This window comes from Stegodyphus dumicola, chromosome 1, assembly GCF_044657685.1.
Source record: "Stegodyphus dumicola isolate Sdum_Otavi_A_Nest chromosome 1, ASM4465768v1".
In the NCBI taxonomy this organism is placed as follows: Eukaryota; Metazoa; Arthropoda; class Arachnida; order Araneae; family Eresidae; genus Stegodyphus; species Stegodyphus dumicola.
In genome coordinates, this window is record NC_140768.1 from 140,196,305 (window position 1) to 140,208,558 (window position 12,254).

The 12,254-nt window shown below is 30.4% G+C and overlaps 1 protein-coding gene across 1 annotated transcript in view; it reads left to right on the plus strand.

The window, feature by feature from the left end:
* The window catches only part of Mcm5 (Minichromosome maintenance 5), a 71,710-nt gene that overhangs the window by 1,045 nt on the left and 58,411 nt on the right, over positions 1–12,254 (plus strand). The window contains exons 2-3 of the mRNA XM_085821421.1: positions 1,328–1,454; positions 4,446–4,574. Of these exons, the coding sequence (XP_085677547.1) occupies positions 1,328–1,454; positions 4,446–4,574 (256 nt within the window). The remainder of the gene's footprint in view (positions 1–1,327; positions 1,455–4,445; positions 4,575–12,254) is intronic.

Sequence of the window (12,254 nt, forward strand, 5' to 3'; positions counted from 1 at the left end):
GAAATTAGGGCATATGATTGCATTATTTGGAAGCACTTCTCTGCGGAAGTGCTTCCAAATAATGCAATCATATGTGAAGATTTCTTATGCAGGATAGCGGTATACCTTTGATAAACTCTTCAAAGGGATGATTTTGTGGTGATGCTGTACTTGCTAGAGAGGGATGTTTGTTTTCTACTTATTTGATTTTATTTAGAGACCAGGCATGGCTTAGTCAATTTGACCTAGACTTCTTTCTAAGTATAAATCTAATTCAGAACATAAATGCAAGAAATATGTTTTATCTGAAATTCTCAAATTTGCTGTCATGTTCTAATGCTTCATGTGAAATTTTAATGGAAATTTGCACTGAACAATTTCAGCTTTTAATGCTGTTTCTAAGGTATAAATGCGTCTCACAATAAACTACTTAAAGTTATTTTTTTAGCAGTGCTAATGTGTATTTCTATTCCATTCTCAGTGAAAATTGTAGGTCCACACATCCCACCATATATGAATGAAGTTTTGTTATAACAACAGAGAGCGAGTGATCATTTCTAAATGTCCAAAAAGGAAATTGAAAGCAAAAAAACTTAAAAATTTTTATTTTTCATGTTAATTTTTAAATTAATGCTTCTTTATAATAGATATTTTATTCACAAAAGTTAATAAAATATTTTAAAGTTTAAAAAAAGCAAAAATATTTAAATTTGTAAAAAATTAGGAGTTCAAAGAAATAACTAAAAAATTTATAATACATTCAAGTAAAAATGTGCAGAAAAGAGGGGGTATATTAAAATTATACAGATTAAAAATTCAATTTTTAATCTTTGTAGCATTAATTTTAATATTTATTGCCATTTGCTTTTTTTTTAGTGTAGTTTATAAAACAAATTAAAAACAGAGTTTTAATTTATTTCAGTATATTTAAAAAATTAACAACAGAAAACATATTTTATCATATTACATCATGATAAGATGAATTGTTTTTAAAATGGTCAATAGCAGCTAACTTCAGAAATAGTGTAAAAGTTTGAAAGAAAGAAAAGTATAACAATATATTTTCATGTATATTTCCTCAGTTCTTAACCTAATCATCTGTGCATATGCATTATGAAATTTAAGTAAATTAGATTGTATTTGAATGCTAGGTAAAATGGAAATGCAATATGAAAACTATTTTCATTAGAATGCAACTACTGTAGTTTCTTATTTTAGTAAAATTTGTGGACTTGTGTATGTTAAATAGCAGTATCAGTAATAATATAATAATATACCCTGATAAGTTTAAAAATATTTCAAGACCTTTCTTATTTTCTAAACTGTTATCTTTATTTTGTATTTTTAGAGACCAACTGAAACAGCATTACAATTTAAGACAGTATTGGATAGAAGTATCTTTAGAAGATTTAGCCAGTTTCGATGAAGTTTTGGGAGAGAAACTGAACAAGCAGCCAACAGAGTATTTACCGTTGGTAATAGATTTAATTTGTGACTTAACTATTTTCTATACTTTGATATTATACAGAATATTCTAAATTAGAGTTGGAGGGGAGGGAATGAAAAAAATTTAAACTATATAAATTTAATAAATGATTACTATGCACTAAAGGTTTTCACAGTAATTAAACCTTTAATTAGGTAATATAAAAATCACTTGAATTCATAATTTATATAATTATTTATAAATGGAGATAATATAAATTGTACATTAGTAACTTCCAAAGTCACCTTAATATTAGGCTTGAAAATATATGGACATTGGAGTAATTCACTCTCTTGCATTACGCTAACATGGTTGGTTTAAAATATTTTAAACAAATTTTATTTAATCATTGATTTTAATAATCTAATTTAAATCATTAACACTGTGTTCTAAATAATTCTAAATACAGAGAATTATTTGTTATATCTAATATTCTGTCTTTAGAAATATATAACTCTGCTTACTAATATTCTGTCTTTAGAAATATATAACTCTGCTTTCTAATATTCTGTATTTAGAAATATATAACTCTACATACCAATATTCTGTCTGCATACCAATATAGGTAAAAATATACAATCATGTCCATAAATTAAGGATAATTCGGAGTCACGCGGAAATCAAACTCTAAAATAAATATATCACCTGTAAAATCACTACACACATCTTCAAGAATCATATGCAAATTTCAGGAAGTAACCAGATGACACCAATGGTACGTCACAATGACGAGAGTGATGCATAAGGAATACAGGCAAAGAAGTAAAATTGTTCGCAGACGTTTTATAAGCATTTCAGTGCAATAACCGAATAGTTATGACACAAAGGACGCATTTGGATGATTTTTTACGTGGAAGAATTATCGGCCGTCTGGAATGTGAGCGTACCCAACTGGAAGTATCAGACGAACTTGGAATTGTCCAGAGTGTCATCTCCAGGCTTTGGCAACGATTCCAAGATGATGGTAATGTGAGTAGATGTTACAGCACAAGTCACCACAGAGTTACGCCGCCGAATGAGGACTGGTATTTGGCAGTTACTGCCAACAGAAACAGGCGGAGCATAGCCTCAGATCTATCGCCAGCTCTCTTCAGCCACTGGTACGACAATTTCAAGGCAGACCGTGTACAGACGCTTAGGGCAGATTGGTCTATATGCTCGTAGATCTGTCAGATGCGTTCCACTTACTGTAACTGAATGTCGCCTGCGGTTAGCCTGGAGAAGAGAGCATGCATTGTGGACACCGTAACAGTAGGCTTGTGTATTGTTTTCCAATGAGTCCAGGTTTAGCTTGCAGTCTGATTCTCACCGGTCTTTCATATGGAGAGCTCCAGGTACCCGTTATCACCTAGAAAACATTGAACGACACCGCTACGGTGGTGCAGGAGTGCTCTTTTGGGGTGGAATTATTCTGGGTTCCAAAACTGACCTGCATGTTCAAATTGGAACCATGACAAGTCAAATCTATTGGGACGTCATTCTGGAACAACATGTACATTTATTTCGGGGCGCCATGGGCGCACAATTTGTGTTTATGGATGACAACGCCCGTCCTCACCGTAGAAACATCGTAAGTGAATGCCTTCAGTCGGAGGATATCACCCGTATGGACTGGCCAGCATTCTCACCGGACTTGAATCCAGTAGAGCACGTGTGGGACATGCTTGGCCGGCGAGTTGCAGCCCGTCAAACTCCTCCTACCGGAACTTCGGAGAGCATTACTTTTTGAGTGGTGTAATATCCATCAAAATCAGATCGATAATTTGATACTCAGCATGCCTAGGTGTTGTACGGACTGTATTGCATCGTCTGGGAGACATACAATGTATTAACAATCATACCAACCATGTAATATTGGTTTTTTGTAAATAGGGTTTTTTTTTTTTTGTAATTTGCTCCAGGGAGAAAAAATTGCTAATTATTTTAATAATATCTATCAAACATATAGCATCTTTTTTTGCTCTTTACCTTTTGTTTAATAAATAAGCTTTACAAATAAGTCAAATTTGCTTTGCTTCTAACTCTTCCTTTGCCTGATTTTGCATTATCCTTAATTTATGGACATGAGTGTATTTCAGGGTACCCCTTGGCGAATTTTTGGTGCCATTCCTGGTTAAGTCTAATGGCCTGCCTAGTAAAATGGCATCCGAATTATAATTAAAACAAAAAATATACAATCTCAATAAACTGCATTTTAAATCAAACAATGAAATAACATAAAAAAGGAAATGCATGTCATCTCATCTATGCACTACAAAAAGGAAATATTGGCTTACCTTATTTAGAAAATTTTGTGTCTTGAGTCTGTGGCACAAAATTAGATTTAGTACAAAATTGTCTGAATATCATCCAAAAACTTTAAAAAGTTTTCTGAACTAGAATCTGTATATTGCCATTGCCACATAAATTAACAAAAATAAGAGTAAAAAACCTCCTGCGTAGTGGCAGACTGTCAGTGGCGTTTCATGCATGAACCTTTCTTGCGACAAACCCATTCAAAGCAATCTGAACGTCTTGACATTTTACCATATGCATTTCCTTTCTACAAACAGGACACTTATAATGACTACTAAGCAAACCTTCTTTTACACATCAGTCAATGCCTTTTTATTTTTTCATTCCAAATCATACAAAAACTTCAGATTTATCTTATCACATATAGCCATTTTATTGTGTAAAGCACAAAATAAGCAATTTACATCCTAACCAACATCTTAACACATAAATAAGCCCCTACAAATATTTTCCTATCTGTCAAATTCACCACAATCGCATAACCAATCGCATCACAATAGTGTTTCCATAACATTCAGCTACTCGGTACATTCAACCTGGCAATTATCCAAGGAGCACCCTAAAATATAGACTAACCAAAATATATAGTTTTGAATACTAATATTCTGTATTTAGAAATATATAATTGTACATACTAACTGCTCAGCTATAATACTGTTTATTAAGCAGATGTTTTTTAACTTAGTTTGAAGAAGCTGCAAAAGAAGTTGCTGATGAAGTGACAAAACCACGACCTGAGGGAGAAGAAGAAGTTCATGATATTCAAGTTACTTTACGCTCTAATGCTAACCCAACTCTTATGAGAGATTTAAAAGTATGTTATTTTATACACTTTTCTTTTAAATGTCTGTAAGATATGAAGGTATTCTGTTATCAGGACTGAATTCGGAAGTGTATGTATGTATGAACATGTGTATGTGCACAGATGCATGCGTATGTACACTGCTCAAAAAAAAAAGGGGGGACAGTGCTATATCTCCCCTTCTACTGGGCCAATTGACAAAATTCAAACTGCGTTTTTCATGTCTTGAAAGCGCAACTTAGGATATATATTAGATTTATATATAGCACTATTCAAACGTAGGTATTTCAGCACAAAATCAGACTTTTTCTGAAATAACATACCAATTTTTTTCCATATTTCGATTCTACGACTCAAATTATTTCAGAATTCCAAGTTTTGTAAAAATCATACGAGTAGTTTTTAAAATATTAGATCTAAAAAATTTAGCTCCTCAATTGAATTTGGCAAATATTTATTAATCTCTCTTTTTTTTATTAAACTTTTTTGATTTTTCCTTTCACATTTTGAAATTTAGGTTCATTCCAAATAAAATTTACCCAGTTTTTGTGCTTTTATTTTTTAAATTTCTATTTTTAAATAATTTTTATAAATTTTTCAAAAAAATTTTGAATTATAACCTATAAAAGTTTTACCATCATCTTAAAGTAGGTGTATTTCTAAGCATACCTGCAAAAAATTGGATTTTTATATTTAAAAATTTCTAATTTAATTTTTTCTAATTCTTTTTTTTTTTTTTTTTTTTTTTAGCGATAATATCACCGAATGTGGTTTATGGATTTTTGTTACACTGAATTGCTACAGTATTTTTAACCTTAAATTTCAAATAAAATTTTACGGAGAATGAATTATATGAAATTTTTTCCCTCAATGATGCGTAATAAATATTTATTAATACTATATGAAAAGCTATTTTTTTAAAAATTATAGATGATATTATTTAAATTTTTAACTTTTTAAATTTCTCTCTTTCTTCCTTTTTTTAAAAAAATATTTGTAAGAGTAAATTTTTAACTTCGGTGTTTTATCGTCTGCTACTTTGCTTTAACTTTGTTTAAATCGAATTGTCTAAAACTGAGAACTTTCGTTTGATGTTTATTTGAATTTTATGAAAATATTTTATAACATTAACTGAATTTATTTCTAAACAAGCTGTTGCTTATGAAGTGGCTGAAAGAGGGGCTGATACTATCATCCGTTTTTTTAAAGCACAGTATATTTTTATAGAAACATAAGATTTAGAATAATCATTTTTATAAAAGTCAAATTATGATATAAACATACAATTCCCTAGAGACCGAATTAATGGAAGTTCAATGATTATGTAGAAATGATCTGCAGCTACTTAATGGCTGGATAAGTTGGCAGGTTCTGTGGACAAGTAAGAATAATTATATAAATGACACCCAACATTCTGGATTCAATTAACAATGAGGGTACGATGTTTATTAAATGAATTTAAGAAGTTTTTAAACATAAGAAAATCGACTAATTTTTTATCCTAAAATGTATTTTTATGCATAGGGTATTTTCATTATATCCTTAAAATTCTAATTTAGAATGTAATTGTCAGGAAATGAATTCTAATCATCAGCAATATAATAATTATTACGGTTATTAATAAATCCTTCCTATAAAGTAATTGCAAATATTTCAAAAAACCTTCTGTCTGAATGCAAATATTTTTGTATGCAGATATTTCTAATTTTATATTAATCAAGATTGCACATGATATTATTTATTTGCACTTCAGTTCTTACCGTCAGCTCTAGTAGAAGTTACAAATCAATTATACTTTATTAAGGAATGACCATCTAAGTTTAGAAACAGTGTACTGTAACAGAAGTTCAATTAATGGCGCCGTATCTTTCATGTTACTCCCAATTGGCAAGCTACATGATTTTTAATGAGTATTCAGGTTTTGCTAGTAACTTCAAGTAAATTGCGCTTAAACTAGGTTATTTGAACATGAAAGAACATGGGAGCTATTTGGTTAAGATGCTTTCATAGAGAACCTTTGTAAAGAGAACCTTGAAAACTAAGAAAATCAACCATGCAGCCTGGGTTAAACTTCGCAACAAACAATTAGTATTTAACAATCTTCAAATGCTAGGCAACTGGTGAGGCTACAATTAAATCTGCAATTTAATATGTTATTTGTAAATATTTAAAATATTGTTGTATTCTTAGATGCAAAAAGCAGAATTTAAGTTTTGTTAACTCGTTGGTAAACTACCAAGCCGTAGTACAAATGAATATTCAATTTCTTTTGCAATAATTGTATTCACTTAATATTCTTGGAATATGAGCTAAAGAAGGAATGTTCTTGGAAGATTAAAGAAGTGTTTAAATCCAGTGATATTAGGTTTGTCTTACAAGCTCAGGATCAAAACGTTTCTGCAATTGCCCGAGTAGTTGACTTGTAGATGGCTGTGAATTAAGCAGATGACTTTTAATCTTATGTTATTCAGTCAGAAAACTTATTATAAATGTTTTGTATTGCATGACTATGCATCTTTTCATTATTCAATAACAAATCGGAGAACCGCTTGTATTCCGAAAATAAGTATGTGTACTCAATTGTCCTGCATATTCTTCAAATTTGTTTTCTTGTGATTTTTTTCTTTCCCAAACACTAAAGTTGCCTCTCAAAGGGAAGTTTTTTGACATTGAAGAGACAAAAGGAGTATGACATCTACTTTTAGAGGCATGTCAAAAACAGATCTGTACAAGCCTTCTCTTCCATTACATGTTGTGCATTCAGACAAAAAGTTGCATCAGCGTAAATTCTATAATCTATTTTTATTACACTCTGATTACTTAATTAATATACATTGAATATATACTAAACCTTTTAAATCAGCTTCAGTAGTTCGAAATTTTTGACGGAATTGTTGTCGGAACTAGGAGTTAGAAGAGAAGTCAAATTGAATATTTCGATAATCCAATAAATTCAAGGTTGAAGTTTCAATATTTTATTTTGGGAGGGAGGGGAAATTTTTTCAGTTTTGGTCCATTATCCTAAGTATATTTGCTTTGATTCTTTATTTTTTCCATAAAAGCGAAAATCTTGCGCATGGTATATATATATAACGCATAGCTTCAAATTAAAATTTAATAATATACAGGGTGGTTATAATTAAAATTCCACTTTGAAATGGTCATAAAAGGAAAACTACTGGATCAAATGTTATCAAACTTGGTAACCGTATAAAGGAGGTCATGGGAATTTATTTTCCGTGAAAAAAAGTAAGTTCAAAACCTCACCACCGGGGGGGGGGAAGTATCGCTGTATGCAATATTGTTAAACGAAATATGGGTCAGAATCAAACTTAATCTTTTGTTACATGGGTTTAATATGTTCTATACCCTTAAGAAACTTTGAAGTAAGCAAATTACCATTTAATCTCTTCGTCATCCGTAACGCGTATAGCACGTTCAAGTGAAACTTCCGCAGGGCGGCCGTAACATGCCTCAAGCATTCTTCTATACATTTTAAAACGCTTTCTAAATGTTTCTTTGTTTGAGTTTTTATTTTTGTTTGTTCTAATACCTCCTAGAGGGTAGCACTAATCAGGCATTCTATTTCTAATTGAATTTGCCCTGGGTTTTATGAATATTCGTGCCATTGTACATAAGATACAAGACAGTGAGAAGAGGGCTTCAACATCTACTCAGCAGAAAAAGGGAAAAAATGAGGTTGGGAATTGGAAAGACAAGAAGGATATACGTTTGATGATTGCAGTCCATAATAACTTGATGATTGATGTTGGAACACAGAAAAGAGCTTTAAAAAAACCAATAATTGTAAAAGATTACAACAACAAAATGGGAGAGTGGACTGCCTGGATAAGATGTTATCAAATTATCCTGCTGTTAGGAATAAGCAGATATATTATTATTTTTCCATTATACTTTATTTCCTTATAATTTTAATTAATAGTCATTGACATTCATCCACTATGAAAGTCATGTATGGAAAGTTATGATGTACAGAGAAAACAACATTACACGCTTCGAAGAAGAGACGGAACCCCGGAGTGAACTACCAATGTTCAGCGACTTTACCGCTCAGCCTTTTGTGGGCCTTTGTGAAATGGAAGGCGATAACATTATTTAAAATGATTGTCAGAAATACCAAGATGTTTCGAAAAGTTGGATCCTTTTTAGTATACTTGCAGAATGCCTAAAGAAAAAGAGCATGAATGAAGCCGAATGCCTGAAGAAAAAGAGAAGAAAAAAAACATTTTTGCGTAAAATTTAGTATTTGTATTTTTTTCAAATTTGAAACTTTTTAATCTTATGATATTTGATTCTTGCGATTTCAAAAACAAAATATTTGACTAAAATATGAATAACATTTTAAGAAACCAAAAGTCTTTAATCCGGACTCGTTGGGACTTTGGCCATTCCGGATTATCGGTTTTTCTGGATTATAGATCATCAGTTTAAATCTCGTAAGGTGGCATGCAGAAATTATAAAATTAAAAATATGAAACCGTAATTTATGAAATAAAGAGCAATTATGATCTAAAGGGTATCAAAATTTACAAAAAAAAAAAAAAAAAAAAAAGCATACTATTTATTTGTTTACTTTATTAAACATTTCTTTCAATGTAAGTTGTTTAATTTGCTTCGTTTTTTATGTGATAATACATTCTCTTTAATTCTTTAAACAGACATAATTTCTTGTTCAGTTACAAAGTTCCACTGTTCAAGTCCTATAATTGCTGTGTCGAGAATACCGACTAATTTGTCAATTGAAATTTTTTCGTTTTCAAAACTGTCACTTTCTTCGCTATCGGAAGCGAATTATAATGACAAGAAATTTGATTTAAATCATATCAAAGATGGAGTACATCGAGGAATTTGATTTAAATCATATCAAAGATGGAGTACATCGAGGAATTTGATTTAAATCATATCAAAGATGGAGTACATCGAGATGAAATACTACATTTAATAAGGAATTATGAGCCAAATAAAATAAAAACATCTGCCCTGAAGATAAGGATATTGCTGACACATCAACTTCGAATTCATTGCACAGCTGCAGCGTTAAAGATAAACAAAGTTTAGATAAACAAACGTTAAAGTTTAGATAAACAAAGGATATGCCTTTATCCATTTTTTGTATAATGAACTTTGAAACATACTTTCGCTTTGTAGATCATTTACATATTAATAAATATATATCAGAAATTCTATTTAACATAATCGAAAGTTCAAGCTTACTTTTATAAAATTGCTCTAACAGTCTGCAAAAAATAATAAGCCGAATCCAATTCGAAGATTAAGGAACAATGCAATCTGCAACATTAACTGAAATAGATAATTAAATAATTTTAGCTTATCTTATACCGTCCGTTATACATTAAGCGTGCACTCGTAAACGTATTTTGCGCACGCACACAAGCGTATTCTCAGCCGTAAAGGTCAATGCGACGCATGCGCAGAAAGTTTGAAGCTTTGAGGTCCGGATTTTGGGTGTCCGAATTAACGACTTTTGACTGTATATATATCTTTCCTGAACAGAACATTGAAAGGCATGTTAACTGTGCTTTATTGTATTTTCTCTTTTAATATATGCAGTTTTTAAATGCATCGTAGTCTGGGTTACAGAGTATTTTTCCCAAAAGAAACGCAATTCAAATAAGTAAAATCATATTCTGGAAAATTTGTATTAATAAATATATTTAAAATGCTCAGTTCGAATTAATAAATAGAAAATTTTAATAATTTTCTGAAGTTTCTGAAGTAATTATCTGAAGTGACAATGCAACACAAACAATTAAAATAAAGTCTAAAAATTTAAAAATTACTAAAATAGTAACTAAAAATATACTATAAAGAAAACTATTTGAAAAAATAAACGATGCACCTTTGATTTAAACTCCGCAGTTCGAATGAGTAAATAGAAATTTTTAAAACAGTTATTCGAAAGAAACCATGCAACAATTAAAATGAAATTTGAAAAAGAAAAAAATACTTAAATTAAGGAATGATCGTGACTTTTCAGCACCTCACGCACGAGGTAGAATGGGAAAGGAAAATAGGTTGTCATATATTAAGAAGTTCGCTGAGCGAACTATTCTTGTCGCAACTGAAAAAAAAGTACCAACATAAACTGTTGAATTTCACACCAAATTTTACAAAATTTAGTATCTAGGCATAATTTGAGTCGTAGAAACGAAATATGTAAAAAAAAAAAAAAAAAAAAAAAAAGTATGTTATTTCAGAAAAAGTCCGATTTTGTGTCAAAATATCTATGTTGTAATAGTGTTATATATAAATCTAATATATATCCTAATTCGCGCTTTTGGGCATAAAGAACACAATTTGAATTTTGTGAATCGGCTCAATAGAACGAGAGGTATAGAACTGTCCCCCCCTTTTTTTAGCAGTGTACATACATACATTTCTGCACCCGGTCCTATCTACAGAACAGTACTGAAATGAATAAAATGTTCATTTAATTATTGTGTTTATAAATAGATATACAGAATTTTTAAATCACCAGTTTTTAACACTGAATAACATTTTCTGTCTGCATGCAAAAATTTAATTTATGTCTTTTTTATTGTTTATTTTATATCATCATTTTTCTCTTTTTTAAAGGCTGTTTATTTTCATTAATTATTTTAATTTCACTGGTTAACAAAGCAGTCAGATAAAAAAAGAACTATTTTATATATTTTAAAACTATTAATCATATAAATTTAGAACATGTTACAGTTTATCCAAGTATGGTAAATTCTGGTAAAGCTTTCTGTGTATTAGATACAATACAAAGTCCGAAATCCGAATGTCTAATATCCAGAATAGTCAAATTCTGAACCTCTGAAGCCATTTAGAAAGTCTTTTTTGCACGTTTTGCACCTGCTCATTTGATTTTTTTACAATAATAAGGTCATGGGAGGATGTGTTTGCAGATATGTTAAAAAATGCTCGGCATAATTTATGGCTAGCTACCATATTTCATGATGTGGAGGAGGATGATGATAATCATGAATTTGAAAGTTTTCGGATACTGCGAACAAAAGGCAAAATTTTCTGATTAATAGACTTCGGGAAGAAATGTGGAGAAGTGATAATAAATTGGGAGGATGTAAGAGAAGGTTTTCATTGCAATGACAATGCCTCAGTTATCAATGAACTAATCTGTGGTATAATTCTAAATATGAAAAATATCACTATTGATAGTGATGAAAGTGACAGAGATTGCTGAGGAAAAAAATTTTTCAATTGATAATTTAGTTGGACCTTTTGACATGGCAATCATAGGACTTGAACAACGGAACTTTGTAAGTGAACAAGAAATTAGTTATCCACAGAATTAAAGAGAAAGTATTAGCATAGAAAATGAAGCAACATAAACAACTTGCATTTAAAGAAAATTTTAATAAAGTAAATAAATAAATATTGAGCTTTCTTTTATAAATTTTGAATCATTTAAGGTCATAAATGCTTCATTATTTCATAAACCACTATTTTACATTTTTAATTTTATAATTTCTACATGTCATCTTACTAGATTTAAACTGATAATCTAATACAGTGCAAAGTCCGAAATCCGGACTCTTTGGGACTTCAGGGATTCTGGATTTGTGTTTTTTCCAGATTATAGATCATCAATTTAAATCTGGTAAGATGGCATGCAGAAATTATACAGTTAAAAATATGAAACCATAA